Source organism: Bradysia coprophila, unplaced genomic scaffold, assembly GCF_014529535.1.
Source record: "Bradysia coprophila strain Holo2 unplaced genomic scaffold, BU_Bcop_v1 contig_24, whole genome shotgun sequence".
NCBI lineage: Eukaryota > Metazoa > Arthropoda > Insecta > Diptera > Sciaridae > Bradysia > Bradysia coprophila.
Genome location: NW_023503501.1, coordinates 3,335,867 through 3,354,840, shown reverse-complemented (window position 1 = coordinate 3,354,840; position 18,974 = coordinate 3,335,867). Strand labels below are relative to the sequence as shown.

Below are 18,974 nucleotides of genomic sequence, written 5' to 3'. Positions count from 1 at the left end.
AATGTTTTCAAAATTCTTGTTTTAATAGAAGACCTGAAGGTATGTTGAATCAGTGCTATAGCTATATTCTCAATTTTGTTTTCTCCTTTCAAATATCCAACACACAACACAAGTTGACTATACTAAAATGCTGTCTCGAATGCTGTTCATCTTCATGTAACCTAAAACCAAAAAGCTCTTTAAATTTAATTTAAAAATCACAGCATGAAAATCATTCCTTGTCCTCCGATTCCTGCTGAGTTAACGAAATTTATCTATTTTTATTGGGAATTATATCCCGTACAGCCTATGTAGTATTATACATCTACCAAATGACTTAATGCTTACACATGGTACATTGAAGTTTAATTTCTTTATTTACTTTTTTTTACAGATTTAGTCCAACACGTACTCCTTCGCCATGGGACGGTGTAAGAACATCGGATAAATTTAGCCCCGTATGTCCGCAACGATTACCGAATATAATGAACGAAACAGCAGCGTTAGAGAAAATGCCAAAAGGCCGACTAGAATACTTAAAACGACTACTACCATTTCTGCAAAATCAATCGGAAGATTGTCTATACTTAAATGTATTTGCTCCGGTTCACGGTGAGTTTAGCAGACTAAAAGCAATATTACACTAGAAGTGTGGAAATGCATGAAATGTGTGTAAATATTCGTCGAGTTTTGAACTTATATAAATATTGTATCGAGGATGTAACATATTTTTCTGTGGTTATTTGTTTACCAAGGGGAGAGAATAGGAAATTTCACATTTCTCCCCAAGGTGTACACATAATCATGCACGTGTTGAGTTTTGCCTTATTTTCCCCACTCAATCATAAGAAAATTGTGTTTTCAGCCAACTTTTCTAGTGAGAAAAGTGTAACACTTTCTCTATCGCGGGAAGAAAATAGAACTTTTCTCATTCGAAATGTCACTTTGTTTCTGTTTGCGAAAATGGTATGGCGAATTGATGTTTTTGTTTCGTCAAGAAAAACGGCAAAACGGAACATTCAGACTTCGTGTTCACCTCTGGGAGAAATAAGAAATTCCAACACGCTTCGCGCCGCAAACATAGCTCTTCTCGTCTCGGCAAACAAATAACTATTTCATCCGCGCGTGGTGTGAATAACCGTTTCTATCCACGAAACAAAACACATAATTCGTTTTACCATTATTCAAAACCAAAACAAAATGACAGTTACAAAGAGAATAAAACTCTTTTATGCCACTCAGCTTCATAATATGCAAAATTTGCAAATTTTAGGTGCCTCTGTGGCATGAAACGTTGTATGCAACGCGATGCAAAGTACTCGGCCTCGTGTCATAATTACCCATTTAGAGCCTAATAAAGTACTTTGCACCTCGGTTGCATAAATTACTATTTTACCACATTAAAAAAATAAGTTTTCTCATCTGAACTGTCATCAGATAGAGCGTCAACAAAATACCATCTTGTCACTGCATTTGAGTGAAGAAAATAAGGTTATTCACGCCTCATGGATCAAAAATAACATTTTCATCTTCTTACATAATATTTAGAGTTGAAAACTTTTCCATTTTTTTTTGTTCACTCAATAATTTTCAACATTTTTCTTTCCATTTTCCCACCGAAAAAATTCCCATCCTATTTCACCGACAACCCCATTCAACGAATCGTAAAATTTATAGCGGCGACTGCTGAAAAAAAGCTTGCAGTCATCGTATTCTTACATGGCGAATCGTTTGAATGGAATAGTGGCAATCCATTTGATGGCACAGTGTTAGCGAGCTACGGTGAAATGGTCGTTGTGACACTAAACTATCGATTAGGATTATTAGGTATGTTGTACTTATACGGGGAACTCTCTATATATAAAATGCATGCCATATAATATAATGGAACGTATGGGGTAAGGGGTGTACACTGCACATACACTGCAAAATTATATTAGGACGTTACTACTATATATAATATATTGTCGTTTGATATTGAACAAAAATTCTTCATGTACACATGGATAATGGAAACTGTATTGACCTATTAAAGAGCTTCTGAGGTTGGGTCAATTTAAAATTTATAGAATGGTGATGTTACGTAAACTGTCAATACATGTAATTCGAGTTTGAGGATAGGGAATTGAAATCGTTGAATCGGGGAATCGAAATAATTTTTTTTTTTGGAAAAGTTTTATTTGCAGCACTTGAACACCAGAAAATGTCGGTAATTTTCTCAAATGGCTAAATGATTGCAAATAGATTTAATTCAATGTTATTATATAATGGATGGACTAATCGGATTATAATCTCCTACATAATTTATACGTTCGAGTGGACGGTATGGGGATATGATATTAGTTAATCTGATAATAATGTGGTGTGGCTGCAAAATTGACTTTTTTTCTATTCAATTCAATTGAATATTACAGTTTAAATTGATTACTTAGGATCTTATCTTTCGTCGTTTATAATTGAAAGTATGAATTGCAGGATTTTTAAATGCTAACCCGAGTCCGCAATTACGTGCTCGTGTCGCAAACTATGGCCTTATGGACCAGATGGCAGGTAATTGAAAGAGAATACTAACGTTGATATTTCATTGTAACTGAATCTTTTCTTCCCCGCCAAGCACTCCATTGGGTTCAACAAAATATTTTAAGTAAGTACGGCCAATGCTTTATTGGTCTCTGTGTCATTACAATTTTTACTCGTACTGTTTAAGGTTCGGATGGGGTTCTGGTTGACACGTTTCAATTTTGGTTTATTCAAACCGGATTTGAACCCAAGTCGAAACTAAGATTTCAGGTTCGACCCGAACGTGACCTGATCCTGATATTTCCAAGTTCAAACCAGATTCGGGTCAAACCAGAAAGTGAAAGTTCAGGTTCGAACCAATGCAGGTAACCCGACCCGTTTAAAGCATTAAACTATGTTGATGCACTCAATGATTTATGACGGTTTATCGAATGGAATAAACAGACTTTAAGACGATTTAACAACAATTAGAATCGAAGAACCATTCCGAACCTTAGAACCAACATAAGCTTTAGTATCAACCATTTAGAACCTTCAGAATCAACAGTATCTATCTGAGTAACAAAATCTACCAGATAGCGTCAATTCTGTAGCGCATAACCTTGCAAAGATTGAATCGAATCGAATTTGTTGAAATTTATCATTTTGTAAAATTTATAGAATTCGGAGGTGATCCCAATATGGTGACACTGGCCGGTCATGGAAGTGGGGCCGCCTGCATAAATTTTCTTATGACATCACCAACAATGGTGCCAGGCCTGTTCCATCGTGCTATTTTACTATCTGGATCGGCATTCTCGTCGTGGGCGTTAGTGGACGATCCGGTTGTTTATGCATTAAAATTGGCCAAAGAGGTGAACTGTTCGATACCAGAAGATCTGATCAAAAATCACGAGGAACTGGTTGATTGTTTGAGAAATGCTCCGCTGGAAGATTTGTATGCGGCTGATATTCAGTCACCCAACTTTTTGACGGCTTTCGGACCATCGGTACGGAAAAAACATTGGAAATTTTAGTAACCAATTTTTGATTTAAATAAATTTTTACACAGGTCGATGGTGTGGTCATTCGAACTGGATTGTCTAATGAAGATCCAGACGAGTCACCGATTCGTAGTCAATCGAAACGATCTCAAGACGCTTCCGGTCGTTACGATTTATTGTTCGGTGTTGTAACGGGTGAAGCATTATGGAGATTCAGCGCTCACGATATACAGAACGGATTCGAGGGAGAGCGACGAGATAAAATCATACGCACATACGTGCGTAACGCCTATACGTATCATTTAAGTGAAATTTTTTACACAGTAAGTCAATTCGTTGTTGGTTTTTGACCTCTTTCAATTAATCCAAAAACGAATCTTTCCTTACAGGTAGTTAACGAGTACACAGGTACTGATGCATTCAATAAATCTGTGGTCAACCTGAAAATATCGCTAAATATTTTTCCTTTTTCTAACAGATTGGGAACGTACATCACAACATCCAATCAATACTAGAGATGCGTCAGTTGCTGCGCTCTCTGATGCTCAATTTGTTGCTCCTTTAGTTCATACAGGTGATTTGCTGGCACCACCGCCAGCACTGCCTGGCCAAGAAAAGACTGGACCAAAATGCTTTTTTTATGTTTTTGATTATCAAACGAAAGACGGAGATTATCCGCAGGTAGGGCCGAGAATTGAATGAATCAGAATAGAAAACTAAATTTTCCAGTCTAATTTCCAGAGAATGGGTACCGTCCATGGTGAGGATTTACCCTATGTATTCGGTACGTGCTTATCATTGTTAACTCTGTGAATGAGAATTTAGTAGTGATCGAAATCAAACAAAAACTTTTTCGTAAAAGGATATTCTCAAAAACAACATTTTACCATAGGTGCACCATTGGTCGACGGCTTCAGTCACTTCCCGCGAAACTATACCAAATCAGAAGTGGCATTATCCGAAGCTCTGATGATTTTTTGGAGCAATTTTGCTAGAACGGGAAATCCGAATGAACATCACAGACAGGATCAGGTGCTCGTTGCATCGAAGGAACGCAATCGTTTTCGTAGCATCGTTTGGGACGAGTACGATCCTGTTCATCAGAAGTATCTGGAAATCGGTGAGTTTTTCCATGTCCAAGGAGAACACATTTTTTGGTGTATTTTGTACTTTCTGTAGATTATTGAGGAGAACAAAACGCAGGGCCTATTTTTGGAAAATTTTATTTAGCCAATTATCAAATTTCATTATTCTTATTCTACGCTAATGCTAAATGCACCGTTTCTGCATCTAACTATTCACATGAGAAGAGGGGCCGATCTGTCCTAGTGCTATGGTGTTCAGTGCTATGGTTTCTACTATAACATAAACATTGTCATCGCCATCGTTGGCGCTCAAGTAGTTCCCTACCCAGATCAACTGAGGCCCGAAACCAGGTGTTGCTCAGAGCGGACTTTTTCTTATAAAAATAATATTTTTCACAAAGCAGCCGAAAATATAGGTATTTTCTCACCTCAGCTGAAACCTCTGGAGCATTTGTTGGGGAAAAGTAAGAAATTTCATTATCTCGAGTGGCTTGTGGTTACATCGGTTACAACACCCTCGACATGAATATTCCAACTTTGATTTTCTCTCGGTGAACAAATAACTATTTGATTTTGGCGGGCTGGTTACGTGCTTGAGTCAAAACCGTATTCTAAAAAAAATTCTTCCGTCAATTTAGCAAAATCAAAGTTACATTTAAGTTGTTCTAAAATCAAAGTTGCTCCCAAGTGTATCTTTAAGGGATTCGCAATGATATAAATTAAATAGCCTCAATACAAACAACACACACTCTACGGATAATAGCGGCAGAGTCGAAATTTTGCTTGATTTTTGCAAGTGGTTCCAGGTGGTTCCAGGTGGTTCCGGGTGGTTCCCGTGGTCCAATCGAAAAGTGTTGTATGGAAGGTGCCCCTTATTTTTGATAATGAACACCATACATCATTTTGTCCTAATACTTCAAATTTAGCCGATATAATTTTGGGTCATTTCACTCTGCTGCTATTATCCGTAGAGTGTGTGTTGTTCGTTCGTATTGAGGCTATTTAATATAAATGTCTGTCAGTGCAATCAAATTAAGAATTTCCATTCAAAGTACATTGCAATAGTAATATATTGGATGCTGCGAAAGTAATTCATTGCATGAGGTAACAATTTTTGTGATTAAAGCAAACTCACAAGCGTGTGTTTTTAAACAACAAGCTTCCGTAACTGTCTCGCCTTCGGCTCGGATATACAAACACTTGTCGAAAAGCAGTTGCGAAGCAATTTGCTCGAAAAAAGACCAGTGAGTTTGCATTTACAAAAAAGTTGTTGCCGTAGTAATGACGTACGTAGCAGCATGCATGCAATCTGTTTTACTATCTGCCCCAGTTGATTTCCACATAGGACAATGAAAGAAAAATTATCTGAAAATGGTCCACATGTAATAGTAGGCCGTCCAGCCTATATATATACCGTGTACAATGCGTCAATAAATCATTCACTATCCGGCTTCCGCCGAGATCACATCTACGAGTTTTCTTTGTAGTTAGTTGACTGTAGATAGTTTATCATAAATGGTCGAGATTAGCTCCCACAAGGTCAAACAAATACTAACAACTCAAACGTTTCACCGATGATTTTCAAAAACTTTTCTGTTCTGAATAGCCTACAACATTCCCAAGAATTTAAGCTCACTTGAGCAAAAATTGAATCATTTTCCAGATGAATTTACGAATTTTCAAGTTCAAGATCCACTCAATTTTTGATAGTCGGCGAACTTTGACGACTCACGAAGTAGACTTTTCCGACTAACTTCCGGATTTTATTTGTTTCTGTTGCATTGGAAAATTAGAAAAATAGAACTGACACAGCTGGCAAAAATCTCAAAGAAGTTTTTTGGTAGAGGTCGAAATAGGTGGGGGGCCGAAAACTCGAAAATTCAGCTTCTTTGATTTGTCGCAAGTTGTAAATGAATTTTTCAAAATTTTTAAAATCGATTTTTGACATCTAGGGACGATAACAATTTTTTGTGGACTACGCAAGTCTTGATCCTTTATTCATCGCACATGTGGACCATTTTCACAAGGGGCAAATTGCTTAATTGTCAACTTTCGTATGGGACAGTTAGTAGAAATGCATACGATTGTCTGCTATGTTAAGTACTTACCACTACTTTGAACGTAGATTTTACGAGATAAATCGCAAATGATACTGACGCGTAAAATGTACATTATTATATCGTACGGATCCTTCGTTATGAGTATAATAATAAATAACGAACGTAAACTCGTTGTCCCTCGTATTTATAAAATCACCACAATTTATTAGTTCAACCCATTCGCCTTTCCTTTATTTCCTACACATTTCTCATACACTGACCGTGTACACATGTAGTCAGGTATACCTGATGGCAGAATAATATTTTTTTTGAAAATGAGAGAGAAATCATTTGAAATAAAAATGTTGACATTTTTATCTAATTTCCATAGGGATGAAACCTCGCATGAAAAATCATTTCCGTGCCCATCAGTTGTCAATATGGTTACGATTGATTCCGGAATTACATCGAGCCGGTATGGAGGATGTCATTGCTAGACATAATTTATTCAAAAATCACGACGATATGGATTTGTACGATGGTCCAGTGAAACCGGATTCATTGTCAAGATTGTCGTTTTTGGAGGAAACATTCAAAAGACGAGGAAATGGAAGCGAATTTGCAATTTACAATGGTAAGTTTACACAGCCCAGCCCACACTCTTAACGTTCTTTATACGGGTTTATGAAGGTCTATGTATGTATGTATGTATATCGTCAGACTGGGTTTAATTTGTGATAAAACAGCAAAATAATTTTTCTCTTTCGAATATGGAAAATGGGAAATTGTATTTGCATACGGGTAAAGATGAGTGGTATAAAAATAAAGATTGGTTTTATGACCACATCATTGAGCTCTTGAATATTTGAAATAATAATGCTTTAGAGTAAAATAAAAAGCGCAAATGGAACCATTAGGATTTATTTACATTTTTTGTTGAAATGCATTTAGAGTTCTAAGAACTTAACGATATCAAGTAATGGCTCCATTTGGCTGGTTATTATGATTTTTGCTAGTGTGCTTTTATGTTCATTAATTTAAATTATTTTTCATTTTGCCCGGGCTATTTCACTGTTTTTTTTATTATTTTTTTAAAGAAAAGATTCCAAGTGTGATATTAACCTGAATAACGAGAGAAAATGAAAAACTTTTTATCTCTACATAGCATTTAGCTCTCGGCTACATTAGTTTGCACTAATTACATTTCCACCGTATTTTAATTCATAAAAACAACTACCGTACATTCTCTTCACCAAAGAAAAGAAAAATTAATTAAACCATAGTTTCAGCTGAAGTTCGGAACAGTGTTACCGAGGTCAACTGCGGTCAAAAACCAGTTTGACCTGAAATTCATGGACAATTTTTCAGATTTCAGGTCAAAGTTTTTCCTGAATACTAATTATCAGATTCAGGTCAGATAGACTTGATCTGTACCTTCAGTTGTATTAACTAACTAATTCTTGAGCTTTAAGACATGCAGAATTGTGATAGATAATTATCAAGTTGAGTATGCCGAAGAGAACTGAATATACCGGTTAAAGTCAAACAGTCTTACAGTAGATAATCTGCGATCTCTTTGTGTAATTTGCACTGATTGTGCTTTCTAATGCAGTCCTTTTTCACTTTTTTCTTACTACAGTCAATGAATTTAGCTTAGAACCTCTGCTTCCCAATACTTGGATACCACATATTCCACAAAATCCAAAGTCGCCGATGTATTTAAATATTGGTTTGGTTTGGTTCAAATTTCATCCATGGAGTTATATGAATCTCTATCTATGTGATTGAAATCGTCTCCGTTCCTATTTACAGCTATGCATAACAAGCCTATTGTTAAAGACTTCGGGTATGATTGTGGATTTTATGTGAACTCCGACGACCGTAATGTGCGCCATGCGGGTGTAAAGAAATCGAAAACTTTGATTAAATTCAGCATGAGAAAATTGGTTTGCTAAAAAAGAAGTTTTTGGAAATCGGAGGAAATCGATATAGATGGCATTGTGGTAGCATACATTATAGTCAGGTTTCAGGTGGATCCCATTTGTGGATTGAAGAAAAGTACAGAGGAAAAACGTTTCTAAGCTATTTTCGTCCGGTGTTTTAACCTTCGAAATTTTTGCTGGATTGCCATTCCTAGTGTCCAAAATATCCATATAACGCATCTAAGACTGTGTGGCAGAGCTTATTGTTAGCAAGTTTAACTCTAAAAAAATCCGGGAAAAAATCCTGAAAGATTCTGAATCTTTCAAAGTTTCAAAAATACGCCCTGCTGTGTGGATTAATAGAACTTTTCTCACTCGAGCAGTAACTTTGTTTAGGTTTTCAAAAACGTTATGCTGCTTTTCAGGGCCTATTTTTGAGAATGTGTTTTTGGAATTTTTGGAATTTTTCAGGAATTTTAGGAATTTCTTAGGAATTTATGGAATTTTAGGAATTTTTAAGGATTTTTTTTGGAATTTTTGGGAATTCTTGGAATTTATTATTTCGTTATTTAATAAAGTTCATACTTCAAATGCACTATAAATCAAGTTAATATAGTAGAACTTTGTTTGGATTCCGCTCTTATAAGTATAACATGAGATAATGATGCTCATGACCAATTAATGTGGTAATATACTATTATTCTAGGTCTGTGGCGTGGCATGAATAAAAACGGTAGTTACTTCAGCGAAAAAAAGTTGAACTGACTGAAATGTAGATACAATATTTGTTTTGAAAGTCAAAATTGAATTCTTGATTGACGTTCGATGGTTTTACGTAGATATGCTTTTTTAAACACTCCTTTGAACCACTCTTGCGATTTTGCCTTCGAGTTAGCTTTCGGTCTTCTGTCTTTTTCTGCCATCCTACAATTTAATGCCGCTGTTGCATCGAAATCAGCTACTATATAGGCACATTTGTATTAATATACAAATAATTGTATAAGGTCGACTGAGATAGTGAGGCCCGGTCGTCATCCTTAAACAATGGTTCTTTCATTACGTTTTTGTTATCGTTATTTTTTTGGACGCACTTCAAGCATGAGTGGTACTCTAAATATGGTACTGAAGCTTGGCAGTTTGTCAGACATCTGTGGAACACGGTAAAAAACAATTGTATAGTACTATATTTGGCAGCTGTCGACTATGATCACTTTTGCTTGAAGTGCGTTGGTCATTCACGAAAGGTTACAAAAACCTATCAAATGTTACGTTACTGTCATAACCAAAAATCTATGGATACGCTGGTTAAATGTTAAATGTTATGGAAAAACGAATTGTCGGTAGAAGAAAAAAGAGTTGCAAATGAGTTGTAAATAAGTTGCATTTCAGGTTGTTTCCCCCTCAAATGGTACACAAGTTGAAACGGTTTTTGTAAACGAAATATTTTTTGATACTTCAAGTAACACTTCCTTTCTTTTAAATATCGATATAAATGCACTACCGTGATAAATATATTAATTACTTTAAATTAGATTAGAAACTGATACAAAAATGAATGCTCACTTCGCTTGTAGTTCTTAGGAAAGATATTTTTCAATTTCTCTTCCTTTTTTGAGAAGATTTCGCTGTTTTTGGGTTGAAACAACGCACTTCAAGCATGAGTGGTACTCTAAGTGGAGTACTGAAACGGGACAGTGTATCAAACAAATTTTGGCACTGTAAAAAATTCTGGAAGAAATTTTCATACTACAAAGTGCAATACCGTTTTTTCGTAATAATTTTAAAATTTATTATTATTTATTGTGAACGTCTAGCATAAAAAAGAGGAAACATTTGTCTTGTTTTCGATAAATTCGCAATTTTTTGGGTTTCAAAGAATTTTTTTTCGTGAACGTCTTGGTTATTGTTGAATTATTTTGAACTCTGAGGTATAATCGAAATATTAATCTTAAAATATTCGTCTTTATTTTTTTATAGTTTCCAGTTAAAAGTCTATTATTAATCGTTGGAAAACGATGTAAAATCGAAATTTGAATACTTTTTACCAAAAAAATTTAAATGATCTGAGTAAATTTCATTTGAAATGTTGTTTTCATTTAATTTTTTAAATTTTCGAAGACGTTTAATTAGAAATCCAGAAAATAGAACGTCTTTACTCAGTTTTTCTAAATTTTAGGAATTTTGGGAATTTTTAAGGAATTTAAAGAATTTTTGGAATTTTTAGGAATTTAAGGAATTTTTGGAATTTTTGGAATTTTTTAGGAATTTAAAGAATTTTAGGAATTTTAAGAATTTTTAGGAATCAAATTCTCAAAAATAGGCCCTGCTGCTTTTTGTTTCGTAGGAAAAAAAAAATTGTTCATCTTTGGGCCCCGTGCAATAATTACATAGAGCTAATAAAGGAAATTGCGCTTATTATCACCGAGTTGCATACAACGCTATTCTCAGAAAAGCGAACGAACGTTTTACCGTCTGTGTTTTGCAACCTTTGTATAGTTTTTCCAAACCGTCGTTGTCGTCGTCAAATTTTAAAATTGAAAAAAATTGCTTTTCTTGGTAACCTGTGCTAAAATGAACGAACATTTTTTTCCCTTCTCCTATCGAAAACAATTCAATATAAAAAAAAACCACTTGTAAAAACTGTTCACGCCAATTAACATTTCCTTTTATCTTAACACTTCACTGATCAGCATAAAAAATCTGTTACAAAGTTACCGTTTTCAAGCAATTCAGCGGAAATAACTCGGAAAGTGAAAACATGGAAAATGAAGTCGTAAGGCGAAAGTGGGTGGCACTAGGCAATGATTAATATCAAATATTAAAAAGCATAAATGTACTTCGTTATAGGTGTAGCTACTCCTACACATTGCATCGCATTGCATTAATACATAAAAATATGTATAGTAGACCTGTAATGTCGTTTGTAATGCTCTGGCAACCTTTACACTCTGATATGCAAATATAGAATTCCCTTTTGTCATGTAGAACGAAAAAAAAGGAAAAGAAAAAAAATTAAAATAATTTGCTCGTTTGCATATAGTGCTCATATCCGAAGCTTCCTTCATTGTCAACCACGCTACACCACAGAAAATTTTGCTTCATATTTTATATTTAAATCCAGTCGACATTATCCTTCTTTACATGAGATTGCACATTACTATTCTTCATTATTATTACACAGGCATAACAACAGTAGAACCATTGCCTTCAACAACGTGCACCCCATATAACTACAGTGCATTTGTCCCAACTACAGTCACCAATGCTACCACAGATACATTGGCTGGCTACGAAGCCGCCGGTTATGCAGCATATTCAACAGCCCTAAGCGTAACCATTGCTATTGGATGCAGTCTGCTGATATTGAACGTACTAATATTTGCTGGAGTGTATTATCAGCGAGACAAAACCCGTCTTGAAGTGAAGAGTTTGCAAAAGCAGTACCAACAGCGTGGCATGCATCAACAAGGCCCATACGATCCAATCAAACATGCCCATTACCATTTGGGACATTCGCAGAGTGCTAATGTAATTGTTGACGTTGAGAATCATGACACGGGTACGCTGCTGCTGTCGAATGACGTGAAATCACCGCACATCTGTTCGAATACAATGCAAATAAACACGTCTAGCTGTATGACCACAAAGGTGCCATTGAACGATAGCGGAACGTATGGTACGAAAAATCGGGATCATGTACCAATGAAAAACGCACAAACGTTCAGCCGAAGCAATACAGCGTACAATACGAGTGGAATGATGACGTTACCGAAACAAGGCCATCATCCAATTAATTATCGAAATGATTGTGTGACACTGCCACGGAATATAAATTCAACGAATTTGAATACTTCATCTGGAAATACAGGTAATTATTGATTTGTTAGATGAATGATATGTCCCAGCCCGCATTGGATGGCCGGGGATGTTTTTTTTTGCCAAGAAAAAAAAATGGGAAAAATATCAAAGCTTCTGAACAATCGAATTACAGGTTTATTCAGCGTTCGTTAATTATGCTTTCATGAAAGCTTACACAGAGAGATAGAGAGAAAAGGAAATTTTTAATATTTCGAAGAATACTATAAAAGCGATATCCGACTCCCCCGACATTTCGTTCCATGTTATTTTTGATATAGTCTGAAACGGTTCCTTTTCAGACTGTTTTTCATGTTGGTATGGGGAAATTCTTTTGAAAAAATAGCCCGTCGAAATCGGATACTCAATCGCAAGACTGCATACGTGAAAACGTTTTCGCGATCATTCATGAATTTGTGAGAATTCTCACAAATTTTCGTGATTTTCCCGAAAATTCGTGATTTCAGCCGTTTGATTATCGAGACCGGTCTTGTGTCGTGACCGAGACATTTGTACGAGCCTAACGGTTTGGATTTCATTGCCTCCTATTTTGATATCTTTGCCGCCATCGAATCTGTTCCATACCTCAAAATAAAAATTTGAAACAACGAACGTAATGTACTAATTAAAATGCAAGGCTACCGGTGATACGGTTGACAACAAGATTTTTATGGTAATATCAACGCACTTCAAGCATGAGTGGTACTCTAAATAGAGTACTGAACCCGGTTCAGCGAACCGGAACAGTGTATCAAACAAATCTAGGCACTGTAAACAACCTAGAAAAAAAATCGTGCAAAATAGTACTCTGTTTGGTAGCTGTCACTCGAAACACTTTTGCTTGAAGTGCGTTGGTAATATATGTGTGTTTTTGACACAAAGAAACTCATCACTATCATGATGAATATCATTGTTGTGATGATGTGGTGAATTTTGTTATAATATATTAAATTAACAAAAGTGATGTTTCATCGCCAGGGAATATTTTTGAGAAATTTTTTTCCAATTTTTTCTTGCATTTTCCTAGATTTTCTAGATTTGTAAAAATGAACGAGAATTTGTGAAAATTCAAGAAAATACAGGAAAATGTTTTCACAAAAGCAGTCCCTGATCACCGCGCATCCAATAAAATGGCCAAATGATAATTCCCAGCATTGGTAAAATGATACCTAAAATGAAATGTAATAATAACAATCTACTAAATATCATGTTCCTTTTTAAATTTAATGGTAGTTTGTACATTTTGCGATGAATTTGATCAATTAATTACATTAAGCATACAACAGAATCAGAATATGTCATATAATACGGCATGTTCTAAAGGGAAGTGTATACATACTGTAAACTGTTTTCAAATAAAATTTTAATTTCATTTCCACCAACAGATGAAATTACTTTTAATTATCAAATATCATACAATGGTTCGTCGTAACCATTGACAACACGGCAGTAAAAGCTGAATGTGAGGGAAACTCGGATGAAACTCGTTAAAATTTCATGTTTTTATATTTAAAAAAATATTTCAAAAAATTCGTTTACTATAATCATCACAGTTATACACTTAATGACTTCAATATTACGATGGCTTTGTATGAGCTATTGTTCATGAAATGCTTTGACTAGCTCTTAATTCAGCAGAGTTTGACATTAAATGTTGATTGAACAAATTGAACAGTGGGTTCCGGGAAATGGTAATATTGTCTGTTTCTCATTAAGTAATTAGCTCCACACGTTTTATGCAAAGAAAGCAAATATTTCGAAAATTCAAAATGATTTCAAGAATTTCAAATTTGTCCAGTCTGATTTCGGTTGTTAGACACCATACATTAAATGTGTTTTGCTTGTTTTGTCTGTTTTTCACTAGTTTTTCCAGGAAAATATTTATTTGCACCCATTGCTTTTGAATCACTAGGTTGCATGGGTCCCGAAACTAGTACATTTATTAAGAAATTAGGTTCATTAATGCGAAAAGCTTCTGGCGAACCACGCTCAATGGATTACCTATTACAAAAGGTTTTTATTGCAATTCAACGAAGAGACGCTAGTTGCATTTTGGGGACTTTAGGACGTAATTGAGTTGATGATTTTTATTTATTGTAAATATGTGTTTTTGAAAAGATCGTTTTTTACTGGTTGTGGTTGAGCATTGCAGCCTTTTTTTCGATTTTAAATAAACAATTCAAAATCATTCTCATATAAAAATAAGTTTTTCCAGGATATCTCTGGTTGTTTTCGCTTAAAAACAGTGTGCAAATGGTGTTTCAAATTGTTGACGAGACGATACAAAATATTAAATTTGTAAGAAAAACGAGTTGGTATAACAGTAGCTATTGGCGAGAAAGCAAGCAAAACAGCATATTTTCCTACTTCTTCCTTTTTCCCGCAACTCCCTGATTAGCCGATTTGAAAAAATTTGACGAAAATGCACTTCAAGCAAAGATGAATTTAATGACAGCTGCCAAATAGAGTACTATTTTGTATAAAAAAATATTCCATTTTTTTTTACAGTGTCAATTTTTTTTGATACACTGTCCATTTTCAGTGCTCTATTTAGAGTACCACTCATGCTTGAAGTGTGTTGTTTTTAGTCAATTTTCATAAGTTTTTGCAGAATGTGTTCATTCATGATTTTGAAAACAATGTACTTTTTATATAAAGTTCAGCGATGCAGAATTATGAATTTTCAGAACTTTTCCCTAAAATAAGACCTAATTCAAACGATTTATGTTTAGATGCAGTCATTATTCCCTTGACTGAAAGTCAGGGTCTCACACTAGAAAATACCGAAAAATATGGGTAACAACAAGGTTAACACATTCAAAATAATTGCGGCTTGTCAACTTTCGGCACCCTGGACTTTACTTAAATTGCCGTGGAATGCCTCCAAATAAATTTCTAAAAATCTAGAATTCAGTTTTAAATTTTAAGAAATTTATTTGGAGGCATTCCTCGACTATTAAGTAAAGTCCAGGGTGCCGAAAGTTGGCAAGCCGCAATTGATTTCAATGTGTTAACTGTGATTGAAAATGTATGAAATGCTATGAAAAACGTTAAATGTGGGTAACAGTTTTTCGTTGAAGGCACGATAACTTGGGTAATTCTCAACAAATTCGGATGATTCTTTTTTTTAAATACGTGGAATTATAATCCCGCGAGGCTAAGTTCGAAGATGGGCTATGTAGGACTAAGGATCTGGAAGCTATCCGAGAAAAAGGGGATTTTACACTGTTAAGCGTACCCTCAATTAAAAAAGATTACTTTGATGAAATTTGATTTTGTTTGGTAGTGTGTGTAAATCATATTAGTTTGGTTTCGATGTGCATGAAACTAGCAAGGCTGTAAACTTTGGGGCCCCAAAGTTCACAGCCTTGAAAACTAGTAGGAAGAATAATTTCATCATTTGGTGCCCAGCTTTTAACGTGTAAACATCTCTTGCTAGTGAACTACTAACAACTTGATAGCAGACTGTCAAAGTTGATAGTTGACTAACAACTTGATAGTTGACTATCAAAGATAGCAGACCAACAACTTGATAGTTGACTAACAAAAATACATTTAGAAAAGTGTCAGTCAAGGGACCTGACCCGCCCAAAAGGTGAAACCTAGTCAGTGTGTGTATACAGATGAGCAGCCTCTCACAAACTGTATACGCCTAAAATGATGACTTTCTTCATTTTGCTTGCACATTCTTAACAAAACGTTCCCAAATCGATTGCACAGTATTTCGGTAATCCCCCAGTCGCGAACTTTCGTATGCTTTTCGACAATTCTCTAATTGTTGAATGGTCCCAAGTTTCAAAGTTATCAATGAGATTAATTCTTGTAAAACTGCGTGCTCTCAAACTTTCAAAAGGTCCTACATTCATTTTTAGATAATTCGCTGATCCAACATGTAGTTAGACTGTCACGAGGACGATTCGTTTTAATTAAAATATCCTCGTTGTTTACGTTTTGACATGAAAGAGAAATAATGCTCCCGGTTTACCATATAAGCCTTATCGAATCGGGCAAATTACATACTGTTCGTATAATGGTAATAAATTGAATGAAATTAATTTCCGTCTCTCACTCTCTCAGTCAACGTTTGTGTTAAACCGAGCGCGTGTTATATAAAAGCAAACGCATGCAAAATAAGGGAAAATCTCTCTTAAGACAACGGATACATGCTACATCAGACAGATGAATCATTTCCAATGAATATTCATTAGACAAAAATTTTGTTTGCTTTTAGAGGCTCAACAAAGTAAACTCCAGCCTAACGGTAATGTAATTGGCGTCCATAGCATCAGCACTAAAATACCACCACGACCACCGATACGTAGTACTAGCCCACCCGAACAGCAACCTCTTTTAACTACTCAACAGCAACTACAGAATAATCAGCAGCAGCAGCATCATCATAATCATCAGTTGTCCCAACAACAACATCTAGAAAACCATAGCGCACAAGCGATCAAAGGTACTACAATGTCACAGGTGCCTCAAGCTGCCATGAACGAGATGAGAGTTTGATAGGATTAAGGTATTTGTGAAATGGAAATTTTATTCGAAACGTAAATTTTGCGAAAAGAAAAACATTTTGCGGACGGTAGCTACATACACACGCAGAATACGATTTATTTAGCTGAACAAAAAAAACTGAATTGAAGCAGAGAAAGGAAAATGGTCTGAAAGGAATTTGTTTTAATTTAAACGCGAGTTTACGTTGCGGCTCAAACCATTAAACCATTTAGTAAACGATTTCGTATTGTTTTTCCCCTTTATGCTCAAAGTTATGCGGAAACACATATGAGTTGAATTGTGAATTGCACTTCTGCTTTTTGCGTTTGAAATCAAACTGTTGGAACTTATGAAGTATTTAAATAGAGTTTTAAATGTTATTTATACCTGTGATGCCGTCGAGTGGTTCTTGAAATTGCTTTTGAACTACAACTTATTTATGATATTTCATCAATTACATGTTACAGTTTCACGGCTACACTGATAAAAATTTGTTTACATCAATTTGATAAAGGTCAGATTTCGGTTGGCTCTCTTATGACAGTATAAGATCATCTTCTGGGACGCATACAGCAATTGTTTTTCGTTAAGTGACAGCTGTCAAAGTTCACTATCTATCTCTCTCCTCTACCCATCTATGTGATATAGGTATCTTTGTTACAACTGTCAAAAATTCGCTAGTGAATGTTGACGAATAACTTCTGTACGTGTTCCAAGTATACGTATACGTCAATGTCCCGTAGCTTCGTGTAGTATATTTCGCAACGAAATTTTCGTTAAACAACAACGAACGTCATTCGTAAATTATAGTTATCGAATGTATTAACATGATTCATAACAGATGGCGTTGCTGTAGTCTCACTGGTATGACAGCAACGCCATCTGTTATTATTTCTCTGGTTTTGTGGACAAAAAATGAGCAAAAGTTGGAATTCTTCTCGTCCACAATTTTCGTCTGTGCATCTAATATGTATCAAAAGGCATGGTGCACACGAGAAAAAAATGATGTTTTTTCTAGGCCTGGGCATTCGGTTGATATCCGATGAGCTTCTTTGTAAGCGCTCTTTTCCGATTTTCATCATTCAACGCAGAACAGAGAAATGATAAGTTGGTACGCCTCTGGCGAGATAGAATTCACATGAGGTCACAGTTGGTTCCTATGGGAGAGAACGTGAGAGAATTGCATTAAAATTCTCTCACATTCTCTCCCATATTAGCCAACTGTCATTCACATGTCAAGGTTCTGAAAGAACAGGTTAAGACACATCTGAGTTGATCATGAAGGCGGTGACACACAAATTTTGACAAATAGATGCTATTTATTGAACATACTCAGTACAGATTGTTTTAAATGTCAACCTGATAAAAACTTTTTTTTCTTCAAGTTGACATTTCAAACAATCTGTAATGAGTATGTTCAATAAATAGCATCTATTTGTCAAAATTTGTGTGTCAGCCGCCCTCGTGGGTGTCTTAACCTGTTCAATAAATAGCATCTATTTGTCAAAATTTGTGTGTCAGCCGCCCTCGTGGGTGTCTTAACCTGTTCTTTCAGAACATTGCCACATGTTCCTTCTGTCTCACCACAGCCGTACCAACTTATCATTTCTCTGACGTCCGAAAGACTTTTGTGCAGCCAGCCCGGTTATTACAATATAGTTTCATTCGGAAAGAATAGCGTTGCTGATGAGTTGCATGTATGAAGAGGTACGAGGGATTTCCCCTTATTTTTTGCATTGAATTCCAATTCCAGTAATTCCCAGTGCCACAACATTTTTTGTTAAATGAGCATGAACGAACCGTTTGCTGAACATTACTTGTTTAATCAAAATTAATAAATCTTTTTAATTATTTAACTTTGTGTGTTACTCGCACGTTACACATATCTGACTATATGATTCAATTTATCACTTTAAAAATATTAAAATTAAATTGTGATTCCCTGACGCCCATATGGGTTTTATTGTTCTCACAAAATGGTGTGGAAAATCTTAAATTTCATATGATATGGAACAAGATAACCGACCAATTTTATACACATATTCGCCTCCGATGACATAAATCACAGTGATAGTGGCATATGGTGAGCTT

The 18,974-nt window shown here is 35.4% G+C and overlaps 1 protein-coding gene across 1 annotated transcript; it reads left to right on the top strand.

Annotated features, from left to right (window-relative positions):
• Positions 1-386: 386 nt before the first annotated feature.
• On the top strand, positions 387-17,672 carry LOC119077853 (neuroligin-4, Y-linked). The gene is made up of 13 exons (XM_037185179.1): positions 387-591; positions 1,657-1,806; positions 2,455-2,529; positions 2,594-2,623; positions 3,160-3,488; positions 3,551-3,805; positions 3,872-3,890; positions 3,961-4,163; positions 4,224-4,266; positions 4,375-4,602; positions 6,998-7,240; positions 11,710-12,396; positions 16,615-17,672. Exons 1-13 carry the CDS (start codon positions 465-467, stop codon positions 16,893-16,895), a joined length of 2,670 nt encoding a protein of 889 aa, XP_037041074.1. The 5' UTR covers positions 387-464; the 3' UTR covers positions 16,896-17,672.
• The last annotated feature ends 1,302 nt before the right edge of the window (positions 17,673-18,974 follow it).